Source organism: Globicephala melas, chromosome 12 (genome assembly GCF_963455315.2).
Source record: "Globicephala melas chromosome 12, mGloMel1.2, whole genome shotgun sequence".
Taxonomy (NCBI): domain Eukaryota; kingdom Metazoa; phylum Chordata; class Mammalia; order Artiodactyla; family Delphinidae; genus Globicephala; species Globicephala melas.
This window is the reverse complement of record NC_083325.1, coordinates 59,851,876-59,874,402: the sequence shown is the minus strand read 5'-3', so window position 1 is coordinate 59,874,402 and position 22,527 is coordinate 59,851,876. Positions and strand designations below refer to the sequence as shown.

Here is a 22,527-nt window from a genome sequence, read left to right as displayed (position 1 = left end):
AGATTTAAACTTAAAAACTAAAAGAATAACCAACCTATTCTCACTCATATGGGCCTTAGCTTTTAGAAAATAGGACCAGATCCCTACATTGTCAGGGCCAGGTTGTAAATAGCAAACAGAAAAGATTTGTTTATTGTAGATCATTAGTACTTAGCATATTGTGTTGTACTTAATAGATGCTCAGTAATTATTTTTTGAAAGAATAAATGACAAAGGGATCAATTTGTTATTGATCCATCAGCCAGATAACTTATGTAAGGAAGGAGAGAAATCTAGCCTCAAGAATCAGGAAAGAAGCAATAATAAAAACTAATTTTAGGGACTTCCCTGGTGGTCCCTGTGGTTAAGACTCTGCATTCCTGGGACTTCCCTGGTGGCGCAGTTGTTAAGAATCCACCTGCCAACGCAGGAGACACAGGTTTGAGCCCTGGTCCGGGAAGATCCCACATGCCACGGAGCAACTAAGCCCGTGTGCCACAACTACTGAGCCTGCGCTCTAGAGCCCGTGCTCTGCAACGAGAAGCCAGAGAAAGAGAAGCCCGCGCACCACAACGAAGAATAGCCCCCACTCGCTGCAACTAGAGAAAAGCCCACGCACAGCAACACAGCCATAAATAAATAAATTTTAAAAAAGACTCCACACTTCCAATGCATGCAGGCATGGGTTCAATCCCTGGTTGGGAAACTAAGATCCCATATGTCGCACGATTCGGCCTTAAAAAAGAAAAAAAAAATTAATCTTCTTGATTATTTAGTTTACAAACCGCTTTCTTATGCATTATCTCATTTGTATCTCATTTCTGACTGCACGCAAAACCACATGTGAGATAGGCAAGATGGGCAAAATCTTTGTTTTACGATAAGAAAGTGGCTGAATGGCTTTACGTGGTTGTCCAAAACCAGTTCTCTTGCTATCATAAAGTTGAATAAACAAGAGAACACCATGGTATAAGTTTTAGGACAGAGAACTTATAATTTAATGCAAGCCACAGAGCCAGCTAATCTGAAGGGCTATAATGCGATAATATAAATACAAAGATGTGGCTTCTGCTCGCCTCAAGAAAATGGCAGTTGTGCTGCCCTGCAAGATCAGAGAAAAAGAGGTGGGACAAACTGAAAAAAAGAGACTCTGAGAGTCCCCAATAACATCACTTAGTTTGTAGTGACAGATATTCCCATCCCTATAATAAAAAGAAGCCACTTCTCTTTTATCTCATAATAATTCCAAAACTTGTTTCCACTCTGACAGCTAGATACTTCAAATTGAGGAAGAAAGGAAATGGGAACTTTAATAGAAACTGGTCACACATTCCAGATATTAATGGAAAGCACAAAAATTCCAAGACACTGTGACGGTATCACCTATAATCTACCATCCATAAGAAATATTTATCTCAGGAGAAGCACATACTTTTTAAAATATTTGCAAACATACATCTTGATACATCACCAGCTGGATCTAACCACCATACTTCAATAATTCATTTTTCAGCCAGAGAAGTATCAACCACAGATGAGCTCAGGAAACAGAAAGTAAAGAAATAAAAAATGACCTGTGGTGGTTTAATTCAGTGCAATTAGTCTAAATTATACAGAAAAGAGATGGCCTAGCTTGAAGAGACTAGAACTTGATAGAACACCAAACATAACTCTAGGGTACAGCATAAGTGAAAAAACAGAAAGGATTTCACCCCTTTCTAAATGAAACAGATGCTTTAAGTCCTTAGTTTATTATATAAACATCATTAAGGTTTCCTAAATAAGAATTATTATGCCTCTACCTCCATTAGCTCAAATAATCATGTACTAGTTGTCATACATATTGAGTAGAAAACTAAATTTAATTACTTGGTTTTGTTGTTTGTTTGGTTGGTTCAGCCAAAAAATAAAGAAACACCCTATACTTTACTGTATATGACTGAATTCAATTGAATTCAATATCAACTGAATATCCTTGAATTCAATTAAGGATATCATGCAATAATATATATTCCTTTAAAAAGAAAAAAGCACAGATGCTATGATGAAATACCAAAGGGATTGGCTATTGGTTCACTGTTTCCCTGGTAAGCACTAAAAGTATGAAATTTCACATTGTAAGCCAGAACAGCAAGCATAGAAATGTAAGTGACCAATACTAAATGTAAATAGTTTCTCTGATTTTAATCCTTTTTTTCCCTTCAATCAAAAGGCATTTTGAGGAAGAGCAAAGGTATTAGGATTGTCTGACCTGATCATACCGCGTCATCTCTGTATCTCACCTGGACAGAGCTAGTCATAGTGCTCAGAGCAAACACTGTTGCACAATCTTTGATAGTTGACTGGCTATCAAAGGCACCCTGGGTATCCATTAGCAGCACAGCCACCTAGGAATTTAAAAGTTTAAAATACTAAGTAAAAAATTCACCAATAGTGACTATAAAAGTCAAATATAAAATGGTTAATATCAAAATCAGTAATTAAGTCAAGAAAAGTCCTCTAACTTAAGTATCTCACACATTTTGACATAATAATCCACATATGTTAAAGTTATCAGATATTAATAGTTCTGTGTTGTTTTGATCAAGAAAGAATATGGAAGAAAAAAACCTAGTTTTTTTAGTTAAAAACTATATATATATATATATATTTTTTACTATATATAGTAAAAAACTATAAAGAGAATCTCACTTTTGTTCCATTAGGTCTGTCGATCACAAACACTTCATTCCAGACTTGTATGCCTGTAGTTTCTCTTTCGCAACCACCTCTCCATGTAAAGCCAGTCAATGGTTCATTGCTTCCACCAATCCAACTTTGAGAATCCTGTTAAAGTTAAGAATAAATAGAAAATAAAACACACAAAAATAAGAACTCAAAAGGAATATAAGAAATCACCCACTCTTCACAACACTGTAAATCAACTACACTTCAATAAAAATTAAAAAAAAAATCAGCCATTCATTTTATAGATGAGGAAGGTACATCCAGGGAGATAAAATATACTGTAACATTACCCAAGTAGTTACAAAAACAGCCCCAAATCCCATCTAGGGCGTTTTGACTAAGAGAGACGTGGTCTTCCCCCAAACCTGAACCTTCTTGAATAGCTCACATTTTCATACTCTAGGCTTCTAGATAAGTGGGGTCACACCCACTTCCCCATTTTGGAAAGATTTCCTATGTTTAAAAATCATAAAAAATAGATACTAGCTATTTCGATACCTCCTTGTACAAAACTAAGTTCCAGACAGAATGGCTGTCAAAACAGCATTGCTCTCTTAGAATAGCTTATACTAAAATGTTTTCACACTGCCTTAATTTTCTCTTTAAAAAATATCAACTTTAAAAATAACCACAAGACTTGTTTGAAACCTGATTCAAACAATCCAGCTACATAACTCTTTTTCGAAACCAAAAGGGAAATCTGAATCCAGACTGGGTATTATATTAGATGGTGTTAAGTTGGGGTAAAGATGATTGCTTGGTGTGATAATGGTTTTGTGGTTGTATTAATAATAATAATAAAGTCCTTAACTGTTAAATATTCGAGTATTTATGGTGAAAGAATATGCTTAGCATTTGCTTTAAAATATTTCAGAAAAAAAAAAAAAAAGAGTAAAAGGGCAGAGAGAAAAACAGATGAAACAAGACCAGCAAAATGTTGATAGGTACACTGGGGTTCATTATACTCTAGTATTTTGGGATATATTTAAATTTTTCCATAATCAAATGTTTTAACGTACCTCACAGGGCTAGACTGTTATAATTAAATATCATAAAATTATATTAAAGTTACTATACCATAAGGTAATTTATCTAGAAAATTAAATCTGGAATATAATAAATGAGTTAACTTTGACATATATTAAGAGCCCTAGGGACTTCCCTGGTGGCACAGTGGTTAAGGTGCAGAGCAACTAAGCCCATGTGCCACAACTACTGAGCCTGTGCTCTAGACCAGCGAGCCGCAACTTCTGAAGGCTGCATGCCTAGAGCCCGTGCTCCACAAGAGAAGCCACCGCAACGAGAAGCCCGTGCACCACAACGAAGAGTAGCCCCCGCTCGCCAAAACTAGAGAAAGCCCGCGTGCAGCAACCAAGACCCAACACAGCCAAAAATAAATAAATAAAATAAATAATTTTTTTAAAAGAGCCCTATACTTTAAGTATACTTAAAGCCCACATACCCTTTTCTCAAAGTACCTCCCCCCACAGGAAAAATTCCTTTGTTTCAGAAATATTTCTAATAAGCTTTACTATATAGTCCAAAACAGATATCAAAGCTCAAATTAGGGGTGGAAAAAAGATGGGTATGGTAGGCTCAATGAGGGATGAAGCAATTTATGAAAACGAGATACAAGGTGGGGGGAAAAAAGTGTTGTCCAGACGATCACTACCTAATGTGAAGATCCGTCTTAAACTTCAAACCATCTATAATTATTATTATCCCACAAAACTCCCATCCCCAGTAGGTTACCAATCCTATTAACCACAAAATTCTCTTGGATTCTCTTCTTCACTTTCAGTATCTTCAGCTTTTGACCCTCATCCCTCTGTTGGTCACAAGGCTGCCTGCCACATGGCACAATTCTATTCACATTATATACTATGGACTTGTGCTTCAGGAGGCACCCTTACAGGGATTATGGTCTTGCCCCTGGGCTATACTTTAGATGCCCCAAGTAGCCTGGAACCTCCCTGTCGTACTCTCAACCCACCCTTCCCATAGTCACTTAATTTTCTCAACAAGAAATGTAATCTTGCCACTGTCCTACTAAAAAGTCATCTGCGGCTCCCCATTATTTACAGGACCATCTAGAGACCTGCTGCATACAATCCACCTTTAATTTACTTTTTCTATCTCTGCTCCTGATACTACTCATAAGTTCCCCCAACACACACACACACACACACACACACACACACACACACACACACACACACACACACACACACACACACACACACACACACACACACACACACACACACACACACACACACCTCTTCCAGTTTCTACCACTCCAAAAAGGTCACTATTCCGAAATACGTATGTTGTTTAGCATCTCTATACTTTTGTTCCACCCACTGTCTGCCTAGACTGAGCCAGCTGTCAGGAAACTCCGACTTTTGTGGACTCTGAAAGCATATTACCGACACTGCAGGTGGTTATCTTTAAATAGCTTTGCACTGCAGTTCTTGTGTGAATACTGAGAGCACGGGCTGTAAACTCCATTTTTGTTTACAAAACTGTTCCTACCAAAGTGCCTTGCCCTATTCTAGGCTCTCACATGTGGCATCTCATTCCCCAACAATGTCAAAGTGGTATTTAATGAACTGATTATTTTTAAAAGGTCCAACCTACAAAAGTAACTTAAGAGAATCTACCCTATTAGAGAAATCTGTTTTTATTCTACATCTTGTTTCCCTATCTCTCCTATGAGAATGTAAGTTCCATGAAGAAAGAAAGTTTTGTCTTTTTTTTCTCTCAAAACATAGAATAGTACTCCCAGAAGAGAGAATGGTGCCTGGCTTGCAGTAGGCACTCAAAATATTTGCTCAATAAATAAATACATTAAAAATTTTAATTATTAAGCTTCAGTGTGTTCCCTTTTGAGCATGTGTAAGAGATACCTAAGAAATATGATCCTTTTAGGGACTTCCCTGGTGGTGCAGTGGTTGGGAGTCTGCCTGCCAATGCAGGGGACACAGGTTCAAGCCCTGGTCTGGGAAGACCCCACATGCCTCAGAGCAACTAAGCCCGTGCACCACAACTAGCCCGTGTGCAGCAACGAAGACCCAATGCAGCCATACATACATACATAAATACGTTTACTAAAAAAAAAAAAATATGATCCTTTTAATTATTCCTAGAAACAATTACATGAACAAGAGAGTAAAAATAAATTTTAAAAAGTATAGATGACTGATATCATAGGCTAAGATGTTTGTTAACCTTACCCTCTCCAAAGAAACTTTAAAAAGAACTGGTGTCTCATTTAAAAAATCTATTGACTATATATCATCTCTTCTTAGTTTACCCTGTAATGGAAATGTTTACTAAACTGATTAGTCAATAAAAGGACGAAAGAAAAAGTAAGTCAGAGAACCTAGCTAATTAAAATCACTAAGTTTTGATATTTCAAAACATGAAATTAAGAAGTCTTACTATTTCTCTAACATATTGAATACCGATAAATATAATATATTCATATATACTCATTCAACAAATATTTATTGAACCCCTACCATGTGCCAGCCACTGTTTTAGGTTCTAGGGATACAGCAGTGAAAAAGAACAAACATTCCTGCCCTCAAGGAGCATTCAAATGAATTCTAGAAGCAGCCTTGCTGATAACAGATACTATTTGCTGTCATAAGTTAGTAAAAGCAAACTTAAGAACTTGAAAAACAGTAATCTGATACCATTTACTACTGTAGGGACAAAACAGGCCTTAAAACTCGAAATTTCTAAAATGATTTTAATCCTCCAGTAAAATAAAAAAATCTTATTGAATAAATCTCAGTTGCAAAAGGCAATATGAAAACACCTGAACTTTAAATGTAGTCAAATATTATAGTGAATAAACATAAACTCTTGCCAAGAAGACTTACCAGTGTAATATAATTGTCAACAATAAAGAACCCGGGCTTCCCTGGTAGCACAGCGGTTAAGAAACCACCTGCCAATGCAGGGGACACAGGTTCGAGCCCTGGTCCAGGAAGATCCCACATGCCGCAGAGCAACTAAGCCCGTGAGCCACAACTACTGAGCCCGCATGCTGCAACTACTGAAGCCTGCACGCCTAGAGCCCGTGCTCTGCAACAAGGGAAGCCACCGCAATGAGAAGCCTGCACACTGCAACAAAGAGTAGTCCCCCTCGCTGCAACTAGAGAAAGCCCACGTGCATCAACGAAGACAACGAAGACCCAACACAGCCAAAAATAAAATAAACAAATAAATTTTAAAAAAATTAAAAAAAAACAATAAAGAACCCCTACCTACTCTAAATAATAAGAAACAAATTCTTATTTCACCATAGGAAAGATAACATTCTCTAGCAACAAAGTGAAACAACAGCCGGTAAACTTGAAACACAGACTTGGTGGTCCAACCAGGTCTACATGTATCAGACCATACACCCTGTTCCCAGTCTTACTGACTCCAACAATGGGCAGGCCAGAAGAATAAAGCCCCATTCAAAAGCCATAGTAACTCATCACAGCGAGGAGGAAAAGGGACAAAAAGGATGAAATTAAAGACCCAAGTAACTGTACAATGAAAGAGCAGATCCTTCCTAGTTATGAAACATTCCCCATAAAAACATAACAGATGGGACTTCCCTGGTGGTGCAATGGTTAAGAATCCGCCTGCCAACGCAGGGGACACAGGTTCGAGTCCTGGTCTGGGAAGATCCCACATGCCGCGGAGCAACTAAGCCCGTGTGTCACAACTACTGAGCCTGCGCTCTAGAGCCCATGAGCCACAACTATGGAAGGCTGTGTGCCTAGAGCCCGTGCTCCGCAACAAGGGAAGCCACCGCAATGAGAAGTCCGCGCACCGCAACGAAGAGTAGCCCCCACTCAACGCAACTAGAGAAAGCCTGCACGCACCAACAAAGACCCAACACAGCCAAAAATAAAATAAATTAAAAAAACATAACAGGGCTTCCCTGGTGGCGCAGTGGTTGAGAGTCCGCCTGCCGATGCAGGGGACATGGGTTCATGCCCCTGTCCGGGAGGATCCCACATGCCGCGGAGCGGCTGGACCCGTGAGCCATGGCCGCTGGGCCTGCGTGTCCGGAGCCTGTGCTCCGCAACGGGAGAGGCCACAACAGTGAGAGGCCCGCGTACCGCAAAAAAATAAAATAAAATAAAATAACAGATGAAAATCTTAATCTGTATAAAACTAGTACCTAATTCTGGAGATAGGTTATTAACATTGAACACACAAATCAGTGGACAGAATGAGTTAATATAAACATTCTGACCACCAAACATAATTTACAGTTTTCATTTGAATATGTAAGAATACTCTACAGGTCCTGGAACAAATTAAGCAACATTAGACTCTTAAAACAGTTTTAAAACTGTCTAACATCTTAACCACCCCCATGTCCAACTCCTCCCTTTTGGGGCTGGACAAACTGATAACATTATGACTGACCCAAGGCACTAGCTCAAACAAGGACAACTATATCAACTTAGGTACACACCAAAGAAGTGTAAATAACCTTTTTTTTAAGGCTCTGGCTAAAAGGTGACCTTGACCTGGAAGACATTATGCTAAGTAAAATAAGCCAGATATAAAATAACAAAATTGTATGATTCTACTTATATGAGGTACCTACAGTAGTCAAACTCATACAGAAAGTAGAAAAGTGGTTATCAGGGGCTGGAGGAAGGGGAAGAATGAGGAGTTTAATGTGTACAGAGTTTCAGTTTGGGAAGGAAAAAGTTCTGGAGATGCACTGGTGATGATGATTGTACAATAATATGAATATACTTAATGCCACTAAACTGTACACTTAAAAATGATTAAAATGGTAAACTTTGTTATGCATTTTTTAACCACAGTTTTTTTTAAGTGTACTTGAGTGCTACTAGAACAGAAAGGCGAAACACCTCTAGTTATTAAATTAAGGTTTGGCATGGAGATTTGACTTCACAGTCTTCCACTGGACTTCCAGCCTCAGTGCTCCCACATATAAAGCTAATGTAAAAAGCACAGTGGCCTCACAACAAGAAAAAAGTTCAATACGAAAATCAACAAACTTTCTTTCTTAGATCAGAGAATTGAGGTCACAGGGCAAATTGCACACCAAAATCTGAGAGACAGGCAAATACAAAGAACCACAAGCTGAGGTCAGTTACCAAGGAGCAGAAGCTGCTGGAGCAACTGGAAGAAACACTTAAATGGTAATTTGGACAAACTGCTGGAAGCTACGAGTAGACTAGCTTGAGACCTAAGACCTCTCATGGAGGTTCAGGCTTCATAGGCCCCCACTTTCTTGGGTTTTACCTCAAGGAGCTCCCTGAGGTTTTCTTTTTTTTTTTGGCCATGGCACACAGCTTGCAGGATCTTAGTTCCCTGAGCAGGGACTGAACTTGGGCCACAGCAGTGATAGCACTGAGTCCTAACCACTGGACTGCCAGGGAATTCCCTGCAACCATTTTCAAATACAATCAGGAAAGTAAGCACTGATAGCAGTCCTCATTAACAAAGGCCTGCCCTCCAAGACAAACTACCTTATCAGAGCTTTATCTAAGCCTGGAAAGGGCAATTCATCAACTCCAGCCCCCTCTATCCTTCCTGTCTCAAGTAAGGGGAGAAAAAAAATTGTTAAGGCTAAGAAACACTTCTGAAGGTCACAGCCCAGGGACTCAGGCCCACTTACAAAACTGAGATTTAATCATAAAATGATATAGCTTTCCTCTCCCACACCTTACCACCACATCAACCAGGCTCCACTACGATGACAGTGGATTACAAATGAGAGAGCTGCAAGACACATTCTATTTAAGGAGTTCTTAGAGAAACCCAAGGATAATGGGGGAGGGGGAGAAAACTGAAGTCTCTGGGACCTAAACCAGCAGAAAACATTAAACACATCTCTGAGCTAAAGTTAGATTAACATAACACCTCACACTAAAAACTTAACTGTCAGTTCCTATTTTCTGATATTTCATGCCTAACTTTCAACAAAAAAATTACAAGCCATGCCAAAAGGTAAGGAAAAACAGACTGACGAGACAAAGCAACCATCAGAACCAAACTCAGATATGATGCAGATTTTGAAATATGAGGTAGTAAATTTAAAATAACTAGAATTAATATCTTATGGGCTCTAATGAGAAAAGTAGAAAATGTGCAAAAACAAGTAATGTAAGCAGAGAGATGGAAACTCAAAGAATTAAAAGAAAATGGTACATATAAAAAACACTGTAGTAGAAGTAAAGAATGCCTTTAATATACTTATCCACAGACTGGACACAGCCAAGGAAAGAATCAGTGAACATGAATATATATCAATAGAAACTTCCCAAATTGAAATGCATAGACAAAAAAGGATAAGAATAACAGAACAGACCACTCAAGGACTGTGGGACAACTGCAAAAGGTGTAATATAGGTGTAATGGAAATACCAGAAGGAGAAGGGAGAAAAGCATAAAAGAAACATCAGAAGTAATAATGGCTGAGAATTTTCTAAAATTAATGACAGATACTAAAAAACAGATCCAATAAAGTCAGAGAACACCAAATAGGATAAATACCAAAAGATCTATACCAGGCATATCACAGTCTAACTGCAAAATAACAAAGACAAAAAGGAAATCCTGAAAGAAAACAGAGACAAAAAACACTTTACCTGTAGAAGAACAAGGAAGGATAAGAATCACTTTGGACTTCTCACACACAAACAGGAAGAGAATAGAGTGAAATATTTCAAGTGCTGAAAGAAAAAAGCCACCAACCTAGAATTCTGTATCCAGCAAAGTTATCCTACAAAAGTGAAGGAGAAATAGTCTTCCTTAGACAAAAACTGAGGGAGATTGTCACCAGTACACCTGCCTTGAAAGAAGTGTTCAAAGTTCTTCCAAGGGAAAGAAAATAATATAGGTCAGAAACTCAGACATATATATAAAAGAATGTCAAAGAAAGACAAGAAAGTAAATCTTTTATTCTTCTTTCTCTTAATTCATCTAATAGACAACTATGTGTATGAAGTGCTAATAGCAACAATGTATTGGGTGATTATGGTACATAACACAGAGGAAATTAACAACATCATAAGGCACAGGAGGGAGGAATTGGGAATACTCTGTCATAATGTACCTGCTCTACCCATGAAGCAGTATAGTAATATTCTAAAGCAGACTTAGACTAGTTGTAAATGTATATTGCAAACTCCAGGCAACCAGTTTTTTTTTTAATGTTTAGAGAAGTATAATAGATATACTAAGGAAGAACAGAATGTAGAATCATATAAAATAGTCAATTAAAGCTAGAGAAGGCAGAAAAAAATAAAAAACAAACAAGTACAACAAATAGAAAATTACAAACATAAGAAATAACAATCCAATCCTATCAAAAATCACTTTAGATGTGCATGATTGAAATAAACCAATTAAATGACAGAAACTGTCACTGTGGATTAAAAAAAAAGACCCAAATATTTGTTGTCCACAAAAAACCCAGTTTAAACATAAAGAAAAGGAATGGAGGAAGATATACCATACTGACACTAATCAAACAAAAGCTAGAGTAGCTATACTAATTTCCGACCAAGCTGACTTAAGGACAAGGAAATTACCAGGATAAAGAGTGGTATTACATAATAATAAAGGGGTCAGTTCTCCAGAAAAACTTAACAGTTATCTTTAATGTGTATGCACTTAACAACAAAGCATCAAAATACGTGAGGCAAGAACTGAACTGCAAGAAGAAACAAGACAAGTCCACTATTACACTTGGAGACTTCAACACCCCTCCATCAGTAATTGACAGGCCCAGAAGACAGAATATCAGTAAGGATATAGCTGAACTGAACAGCACCAACAATCAGGTGGATCTAATTGACATTATATTGGGTTGGCCAAAAGGTTCATTTGGTTTTTTCCATAAGATGGCTCTAGTAGTGCTTAGTTGTCTTTAACTTCATTCGAAACAATTTTGTTAGATTGTATTGTGACAGCTGTCATACCAGCATGCCTTTAAAAAAAATTTATCAAAGTTGGTGAATTTTTGTGTAGCCATTTTAATACGGAAGATGGAAGAAAAAAAGCCACATTTTTGGCATGTTATGCTTTATTACTTCAAGAAACGTTAAGAATGTAACCAAAACGCAAAAAAAGATTTGTGCAGTGTATGGAGAAGGTGCTGTGACTGATCCGACGTGTCAAAAGTGGTTTGCGAAGTTTCATGCTGGAGATTTCTCTCTGGATGCTCCACGTTCGGGTAGACCAGCTGAAGTTGATAGGGGTCGAATTGAGACATTAATTGAGAACCATCAACGTTATACCACGCAGGAGATAGCCGACATACTCAAAATATCCAAATCAAGCAATGAAAATCATTGGCACCACCCTAGTTATGTTCATCTCTTTGATGTTTACGTTCCACATAAGAAGCAAAAAAAACCTTCTTGACCATATTTCTGACGTGATTCTCTACTTAAACATAAGGAAAATGTTCCATTTATAAAACAAATTGTGACAGGTGATGAAAAGTGGATACTGTACAATAATGTGGAACAGAAGACATTGTGGGGCAAGCGAAATGAACCACCAACAACCACACCAAACACCATTCTTCATCCAAAGAAGGTGATGTTGTGTATATGGTGGGATTGGAAGAGAGTCCTCTATTATGAGCTCCTTCCGGAAAACCAAACGAAAATTCCAAAAAGTACTGCTCCCAATTAGACCAAATGAAAGCAGCACTCGACAAAAAGCATCCGGAATTAGTCAACAGAAAATGCATACTTTTCCATCAGTATAACCAAGACCGCGTGTTTCTTTGACGACCAGGGAAAAACTGTTACAGCTTGCCTGGGAGGTTCTGATTCATCCGCCGTATTCACCAGACATTGCACCTTCGGATTTCCATTTATTTTGGTCTTTACAAAATTCTCTTAATGGAAAAAATTTCAATTCCCTGGAAGACTGTAAAAGGCACCTGGAACAGTTCTTCTTTGCTCAAAAAGATAAAACGTTTTGGGTGGATGGAATTATGAAGTTGCCTGAAAAATGGCAGAAGGTAGTGGAACAAAACGGGGAATACGCTGTTCAATAAAGTTCCTGGTGAAAATGAAAAATGTGTCTTTTATTTTTACTTAAAAACCGAAGGGACTTTTTGGCCAACCCAATAGAATCCTTCATCCAACAACAACAGAATACACATTCCTCTCAAACTCATACAGAACATTCCCCAAAATAGGACATATACTGGGCCTTAAAACACACCTTAAAATAAATTTTAAAGAACAGATCACACAAAGTATGCTCTCAGACCACAACTGAATTAAGCTAGAAACCAGTAATAGAAAATAGCTGGAAAGCCCCATAATACTTGGAGTTTACACAACACACTTCTAAATAACACACGGGTCAAAAAAGTCTCAACAGAAATTTTAAACTATTTTGAACTAAATGAAAATGAAAATACAACCCATGAAAATATGTGAAATGCAGTGAAAGCAACAGTTACAAGGAGAATTTATAGCATTGGGTGCATATATTAGGAAAAAAGATCTAAAATCAATCATCTAAACTTCTACCTTAGGAAACTAGATATAACCTAAAGAAGCAGAATAAAAATACAGCAGACACCAATAAAGCTGAACACAAGAAAACAGGATAACAACACAACAGGGAAAAAAAATTAATGGAACCAAAGCTGGTCCTTTGAAAAGATCAATAAAATTGATTTGACAGAGAAAAGACAAATAATAATATCAGAAATCAAAGAGGAGTCAAAACTACTAATTTCATGGACATTAGAAAGATAGTAAAAGAATATTAAGAACAATTCTATGCCCACAATTTTGATAACTTAGTTGAAACGGACCAATTATTTGAAAGACACAACCTACCAAACCCACACGAGAAAAAAATGGATCATCTGAATAGACCTGTATCTACTAAAGAAATTTAATCAATAATTAATAACCTTCAAAAGAGAATGAACCAAATTCAGACAGTTTCACTGGTAAGTTCTACCAAACATTTAAGAAAGAAATGATGCCAGTTCTCTCTAAGCTCTTCCAGGAAATAGAAGCAGAGGGAACACTTCCTAACTCATTCTATGAGGCCAGTGTTATCTTAATACCAAAACCAAATAGAGACATAACAAGAAAGGAAAACTAAAGATCAATATATCTCATGAACATAGATATAAAAACACTCAACAAAATATTAGCAAATTAAATCCAACATTGTATAAAAAGAATTATACACCACAACTAACTATTCCAGGGACACAAGGCTAACTCAACATTCAAAAAATTAATAATGTGATCCATCACATCAACAGGCTAAAGAAAAATCATATGATCACATCAACAGATGCAGAAAAAGCATCTGAAAAAATCCAACATCCACTCATGATTAAGAAAACAAAAACCCTCTCAGCATGCTAGAAACAGAACTTCCTGAACTTGATTGAAAAACATATACAGAACTATTCTACAGCTAACAACATACATAGTGTGAAAACCTAGATGCTTCTCCCTAAAGATTAGGAAAGAGATAAGGATATTTGCTCTTATCACTTTGTACTCAACACTGTACTGCAGACTCTAGCCAGGAAAATTAGCTAAGAAAGAGAGAGATAAGAGGTACTCAGATTGGAAAGGAAAAAGGAAAACTGTATTTACAGGTGACATGATCTTATATATAGAAAACATTAAAAAGTCCACTAAAAAACTATTGGAACGGGGACTTCCTTGGGGTGCAGTGGTTAAGAATCCACCTGCCAATGCAGGGACACAGGTTTGAGCCCTGGTCGAGGACGACCCCACATGCTGCGGAGCAACTAAGCCCGCACGCCTAGAGCCCGTGCTCCGCAACAAGAGAAGCCACCGCAATGAGAAACCTGCGCACCGCAACAAAGAGTAGCCCCTGCTCGAGGCAACTAGAGAAAGCCCGTACACAGCAACGAAGACAAAACGCAGCCAAAAATAAATAAATTTAAATAAATAAATAAATAAAAATTGTTCACTTAAAATGATTAAAAAAAAACTATTGGAATGAATAAATGAGTTGAACAAGGTTGCAGGATACAAGACCAATATAAAACAATTGTCTTTCTGTAAACTTGCAACAAACAATCTGAAAATGAAATTAAGAAAACAATTCTGGGGGGCTTCCCTGGTGGCACAGTGGTTGAGAGTCCGCCTGCCGATGCAGGGGACGCAGGTTCGTGCCCCGGTCCAGGAAGATCCCACATGCTGCGGAGCGGCTGGGCCCGTGAGCGATGGCCGCTGGGCCTGCGCGTCCGGAGCCTGTGCTCCGCAACGGGAGAGGCCACAACAGTGAGAGGCCCACGTACCGCAAAAATAAAAAAGGAAAATAAAAAAAAAAAAAGAAAACAATTCTGGGGCTTCCCTGGTGGCACAGTGGTTGAGAGTCCGCCTGCCAATGCAGGGGACACGGGTTCGTGCCCCGATCCGGGAGGATCCCACATGCCGCGGAGTGGCTGGGTCCGTGAGCCATGGCCGCTGAGCCTGCGCGTCCGGAGCCTGTGCTCCGCAATGGGAGAGGCCAAAACAGTGAGAGGCCCGCGTATCGCAAAAAAAAAAAAAGAAAGAAAGAAAGAAAGAAAACAATTCTGTTTATAACATCAACAAAAAATGAATAAATTTAACAAAAGAAGTGTAAAACATACTCTGCAAACTACAAAACATTTTTGGAAGAAATTAAAGAAGATCCACATAAATGGAAAAACATCCCATGTTCAAAGATTGAAATGCTTAATATTAAGATGGCAACACTACCCAAACTGACCTTTTAGATTCAATCCAATCACCAACAGAATCCCAGCTAACCTCCCATAGAAACTGATAGGCTAAGTCCAAATATCATACGGAATTGCAAGAGACCTAGAACAGACAATCTTGAAAAAAGAACAAAATAAGAGAACTCACTTCCTGTTTTGAAAACTTACTACAAAGCAAAGGTAATCAAGACAGTCTAGTACTGGCATGAGAACAGACATACAGACCAATGCAACAGAACTGAGGGTTCAGAAATAAAGCCACATGTCTATGGCCAACTAGCTGTCAACAAGGGTGCCAAGATCATTCAATGGGGAAAGAATAGCCTTTCTAACAAACGGTGCTGGGACAACTGGACAGGCATATAAAAAAAAATGAAGCTGAACCCTTACCTCATACCATTATCATTCATTATTATATATTAATGTATTATATATAATTAGTGAATATATGTTATATTAACATATTCATAGAATTATAGCATTATTCATAAGCCAAAAGGTGGAAAGAACCCAAATGCCCACTAACGATGAGGGGATAAATAAAATGTGATATATGTATACAATAGAATATTATTCAGTCTTGGGCTTCCTGGTGGCACAGTGGTTAAGAATCCGCCTGCCAATGCAGGGGACACGGGTTCGAGCCCTGGTCCGGGAAGATCCCACATGCCAGAGCAACTAAGCCCGTGCACCACAACTACTGAGCCCATGTGCCACAACTACTGAAGCCCACACGCCTAGAGCCCGTGCTCCACAACAAGAGGAACCACTGCAATGAGAAGCCCACGCACCACAACAAAGAGTAGTCCCCACTCGCCACAACTAGAGAAAGCCCACACACAGCAATGAAGAGCCAACGCTGCCAAAAATAAATAAATAAAATAAATTTATCTTAAAAATAAATAACCGATTAATTCGAACATGACATGAAGGAATTTTATTCTAGAAAAACTTTTAATTCACTTCTCAAGTTTACAAAAGACTGATTTCTTTCCTTCTATATTTCAAGCAAAACCAACCTATTTTCATAATACAAGTAGCAGCTTAAGGAAAAAAAAAACCTGTGTAGGAAGCTATTTACTTTGCAAGAAAATGAGACCTAAAAATCAGAATTTCCCCTGTAATTTGGAAATGTTTGGTAACAATCTCAGAATATTCTTGGTTTTAAGAACTTAGCTACTGAAGTTTTTGTTTTTATCCAACAGAAAAGAGCTCACATTCAGCTTTGTTATGATTCCTTTACTAACTAATCAAAATTAAAACACATACCTATTTCTAAATCATGAAGTAAAATATTTACATTTGGCTCCTTTAGTGAACTGCTTTACATAAATTGACTCAAGTCAATACCGGAGACATACGAAATCAGTACAGTAGGTCCTCCCGATGTGAAACCCACAGATACAGTGGGCTGACTGTACTACGCCATTTTATATAAGGAACCTGGACATCCAGGGATTTTGGCATCCATTGGAGGTCTTGGAATCAATAGCCCCCCCAATCCCGCCCCCACTCTGGGATACCTAGGGACGACTGTATAAAGCCACTGTTATCTCCCACCTTCTTCAACTACCATCCCATCTTTGCAGGCATATAGGTTAATGAAATATTCCAAAACTATCCCACTGTTTTTTCTCCTTTACTTTCATCTCCTAGGAAAAGCATGACCCACCACTAAGTCAGTATAAGTAGAAGCCTGTTATTCCTCCAAATCAAACACTGTTTAATGTGATTTTCAATTGACAGAATAAGATTATTTACATCAGGAATCCTATATGGAAACTTTATGAATGAAAATTAATAAAGACATTTAGATTAGAAACCACTAACTAGGTGTGTAGCCTGAGGTCCTCCTTACCATTCTGTGGCTTCAGTATCTTACCCACAAAGGAGGAAATTCTATTAGTTCAGAGATTACAAATATACAACACATGTGGGCTGCTACTCGCCCTCTGAACAGCCACTACTAATTGATAAGAGATCAAATAAGAAATGGCACCTAAGGTGAAACTTGCTAGACAAGTGATCTAAGCTTCCTTCCCCTTCTAACATTCTGTCTGTGACCTACTTGGAATCAAATACATTTGCAGTGAACAGCTCAGACACAGATAGAAACAATATACACAAGCTAACTTAAGGAGTCAGAGCCTCAAAATACAGAAATTCTTTATCATCTTTAAATGTACAGACTTTCTTTTTTTAAAGAATAAGTCACAAAAAAAAAGAATAAGTCACTATTTATACATTTCTCTATTTCAGATGTAAATTGCTGGAAAATAATCAAGTCTAAGTGGAAAAACCTTAAAATACTATATCTTTCTCAATTTCCAACTTGTGTCAAATAGTGTTCTTTATCATGAACTACATTCTTGATACTCAGGCATGCTTGAACATGCCTGAAGAGATCCCTATGGAAAGAATATTGAAAAGCTTCCTGAAAATCAACTAGGAATGTTTGCCTTATTACTTATCTCAAGTAGGATGCATATCCAGTTACAGATTTACACAGAACACGTAAAGGTGAACACCCTGACAGATGTTTAGACAATTACATAATTCTGTCAAAGTGTTATTTCTAGCACCTTCATGTGGCCTTCTGAATGTCTAAAGCCTACTCCTATAAAGCCCTTCCCCTTAAGTGCTCCACTACAAATTTCCAATTCCTCCTTCTTGGTTCCTATCAAACTCTCATTCCCTCAGCCCAACTTTCAACTGTTAGAAAACTACTCTGACTCAAGCGGGAAAAAAAAATTTTTTTTCTTGCTTTTGTTCAGGGGAGAAAGTCAAAGTCAGGGAGGGGAGGGAAATAATTGTCTGGTACCATCAAAAAGTGAAAATGTGTAGAGAAAGGGTGATTCATCAGTCAAAATAGAAAATAAGTTCTTACTATGGGCCAATTATCGTGCCAGGCATGGGAGATATGGTAACCAAGATAAAGCCCACTCCTGACAGTAAACTAGCCAGGAAAAATAAGTAACTAAAGTAGTATCAATGAAACATAGGACCTGTGCCATATGGTCATAACACAGCCTTAGAAACCAAGGAAGGCTTCCTATGAAAAAAGATTAGCCAACAGTACAGCAACATTTGAGAGATAACACGACATACTCGAGGAACTGCAAAAACTATAGTATACCTGACATACAGAGACAAGGGATGAGGCTCAGAGATCATGGAAGACCATGGAAGTCACTTTAAGGAACTGAACCTTATCTCAAAAAGTAAGTCTCTGAAGGAGACTTATTTGAGGAGCATAAGTATACCTTTACAGAAGTCTCTATCAGCCTACTTCACCCACTGTTGTAAAGGCGACTGAGAAGGGGAAGGAAATAACAAAAAGCGAGAGACTGAACGGTGCTTCAGAGACTTTAGAGTATACTCAGACATCTTAGGTTAGAGCTACAATGCTTGGAACACAGGTGCTCAACCATATGCCTCAGTATGTACTACATGCAAAAAGGAATTATGGAGATGAAGAAGAATCAAGAGCTCAAACAAACTTACATTACTGTCTTAACTGAGAAGTCTTATCAAGAACTGTATTTTCGTAAAATTAAAGATACAGCTCTTACTGTTTTTTGTCTACTATTTTTAAACAATATTGGTTGGTAATTTTTGTTTTTAACTCAGTTCAATTTAAAAGACACTATTCACCTTGTTATACATATATCTAAGCATGAAGTCCAGTAGAAATGATTTCCCTTTACGAAAAGCTCCTGCCACGGATACCACTACTACGTTAAGATCTCGTATGTGCTCCTGTAGCAATATCTGCTCCAAAGCTTCTTCATCAAGCTCAAAGTTATGGTCATCTTCATGTGCAAGAACAATCTGTACTGGACATGGTTTCTTCATAACCTCATCAGAGTTTACTAGGTCATCATCTTCATAATTCTCACCTAGAGTTAAAAAAGAGAGAAACAGGTTACCTTAATTCCTGCATTCTAAACTTTTCCTAAAGGATCACAATGAAAGCAAAATTTCAAATAACTTCTCCTCCATTACAGGTCATTTGGAAATAGTTACAAAAAGTGATGCTCAAACACACACTGGATTTCTCACTCCCTCTATAATAGGACCAAGAATACCAGTCAGTTTCTTACTATATAGAGAGATAAGCAGGAATACTAAGTAAGGCCTCTATCTCAATCAGGTCTTAACAGCTACACGTGCGCAACAGCTGTTCTGAACACTGTGTGATTCTATAAACAACTTTTGCTACTGTATGCACATGCAAACCAGATGTAGTGAGTGGAAAATCAATTTCACCTAATAATTCAGATTCCAATTTCCCTATAGGCATCACCTGGAAATTACTCCAAGTTACAAAGATTAAAATATACATATAAATTGTAAACATTATTTTTCATTCTGAAACTTCAAGGGTTAAGGTCCTAAGAAATTTCCAAAAATGACACATGATAAAGCTAATGGTTCCCTAATTTAATAAGAGTTACCTAAAAGGATAGCATTCCTTAGTAAAACAAAGCACAGGATTAATGTTTTAGTGGAAGACATAAGAAGAACAGTCAACGAGGTGCAGAGATTCATCTGTCTCTAGGGCCCTTTTTCACCAAACACCACAGACACCCCTTCAAAATTATATAGCTCCTAAAAAACAGCTATATAAACTCGTTTGTTCACCCAGCACACCAAAAGAAGTTAACCTTTGCAGAAGAACTTTACTGAATAGTGATGAAGAAATAACTATAGAATATGTAACAGGTGAGAGAGTTTTTTAAAGTTTAGGTTTGTGTTTTGTTTTCTGGTTTTTGTTTGCTTGTTTGTGGTACACGGGCCTCTCACTGTTGTGGCCTCTCCTGTTGCGGAGCACAGGCTCCGGACGCGCAGGCTCAGCGGCCATGGCTCACGGGGCCAGCCACTTCGCGGCATGTGGGATCCTCCCGGACCAGGGCACGAACCCGTGTCCCCTGCATCGGCAGGCGGACTCTCAACCACTGCGCCACCAGGGAAGCCCTGTTTGTTTGTTTTTAAACCCACTTAATAGCTAGTTTCAGAGACTATGTACCTTGTCTGCCTTTCTTCCCTATCAATTGCTTGATCCCACTAGCAACACTCCTGGGGATCTTATCCTCTCCCACATCAACATTTTTAAGACTCTCCCCTTGAGATTGTCTACTAAGTGCCAGTTTCCAATCTAAGGAGACATACGGTATCTACCGTGTTCAATGCAATGACAGCCCCTCCTCACCGAGGAGACAGCCAGTCCACTGAGGAGTGGCACATTATTAGTGCACCAATACCTTATCCACACAAACACTATTCTCAGCACGAAGATTATATACTTACATTAATGAATTTTTAATTTCTTTACAGAAAGAAACATCTAGCTTATTTGATTTGCAAAGACTATTAGAGTCTTTACCTTCACATCACAAGGCACATTTAACTGTACAAAGCAAAATCAACACTATTTCAAAAGCTGTTGCAAACAGTAACAATATAATGTAATATAAAGAGCAGTCAGTTTCAAAGGAGAATTTTTTAAAGTAAAAGCAAACAGTATTTAATTAAAAAGGATATTATCACTGCTTGTTTCAATGCTATACAGATATAGCCAGGTATGCTATTTGAATGCACAAAAAGTAAACCTTCCAGGAAAAGTACAACATAGTTAAATTCCAATTTAATATATTACCAAACAGTATGCAAATTGTGTGATTAAAACCTTCCAAACCTATTAGTGGTTAAGAATGAACCAGGAGGGGCTTCCCTGGTGGTACAGTGGTTGAGAATCCGCCTGCCAGTGCAGGGGACATGGGTTCGATTCCCAGTCCGGGAAGATCCCGCATGCCGCAGAGCAGCTAAGCCTGTGTGCCACAACTACTAAGCCTGTGCTCTAGAGCCCACAAGCCACAACTACTGAGCCCACGTGCCACAACTACTGAAGCCCGCGGGCCTAGAGCCCGTGCTCCGCAACAAGAGAAGCCACCGCAATGAGAAGCCCGCGCGCTGCAACGAAGAGTAGCCCTCGCTCGCCGCAACCAGAGAAAAGCCCGCATGTAGCAATGAAGACCCAACGCTGCCAGAAGCAATAAATAAATAAAATAATAAAATAAATAAATTTTTTAAAAAAAGAATGAACCAAGAAGCAAAACGGCCTAGATGCGTGTCATTTAACTTCTCTATGCCTGCTTCCTCATCTGTAACATGGGGATAATAATAGCACCTACCACATTAAGTTGTCATCAGGATTAAATGATTTGAAATATGCTTGATACATCGTAAGCATTACAGGTGCTTGTCATTAAGGTGACAGTAATTCTAAAATAATCAATCCTACAGAAAAGCTTTTATTTACACCTTAAAATGCTAAAACTCTACAGTGACCTTCAATTGACCTGTGTAGCTGTGTAACAACATCACCATCTACCCATTTGCAGGCACAAACCTGAGGGCTGTCCATGATACATCCCTCCTTTTCCTTACCCCTAAATCTAACCAATAACGAAGGTCTTAAATTTGTCTTCATTCAAAATCTTCTGATACCATCCCTATTCTCATCATCACCACCATCTTATCTCACTTAAGGTGGTATCGAACTGGTCTCCCTTCTTGCCCCCTCCTCCAAACCAATCCTCACAGAGTAGAAACTGAATAATACGGTTAAATGTAAATGTGATTAAGTTACTCTCCTTAAAAATCACTGCTACAGAGCATTAACAACTAAAATCCTACATGTGCCTCATAAAATCCTGTACTCACTGCCAAATCTCTCCTGCCCCATTTGGTGCTATTTTCCCCTGTGTAAACTACCAATAGACAAGCTAACCTTTTTTCAGATCCTTATGCTATTAAGCTCTTTCTAGACCCTTATTTCACCCATGATATTTCTCTGCCTGGAATACTCTTTCCCATGTTGTTCCCCTAATTAATTCCTTAAATCTCAGTTTAAACGTCATGTTCTCAGGAATATCTTCCTCCAAGGTTCCTAACCAAATTCAGTCCTCCTACACTCCCCCAATTTTAATCCACCCATCATTTGAATATTTATGTAAGTACTTATTTATTACATGTCTCCCCTC

At 38.2% G+C, this 22,527-nt stretch overlaps 1 protein-coding gene across 6 annotated transcripts in view; it reads right to left on the bottom strand.

Annotated features, from left to right (window-relative positions):
* The window catches only part of ATL2 (atlastin GTPase 2), a 62,743-nt gene that overhangs the window by 13,382 nt on the left and 26,834 nt on the right, over positions 1-22,527 (bottom strand). For 5 of the 6 annotated variants that reach the window (XR_009566135.1, XM_030857900.2, XM_030857896.2 and 2 more), the window contains exons 2-4: positions 19,136-19,380; positions 2,671-2,805; positions 2,262-2,366 (exon numbers count right to left, since the gene is read on the bottom strand). Coding sequence is in view for 5 of the 6 variants with exons in the window: in XM_030857900.2 (XP_030713760.2) it covers positions 2,262-2,366; positions 2,671-2,805; positions 19,136-19,380 (485 nt within the window). In the remaining variant the exon portion in view is untranslated. The remainder of the gene's footprint in view (positions 1-2,261; positions 2,367-2,670; positions 2,806-19,135; positions 19,381-22,527) is intronic. The other variant, XM_060309225.1, reaches the window with a different exon arrangement.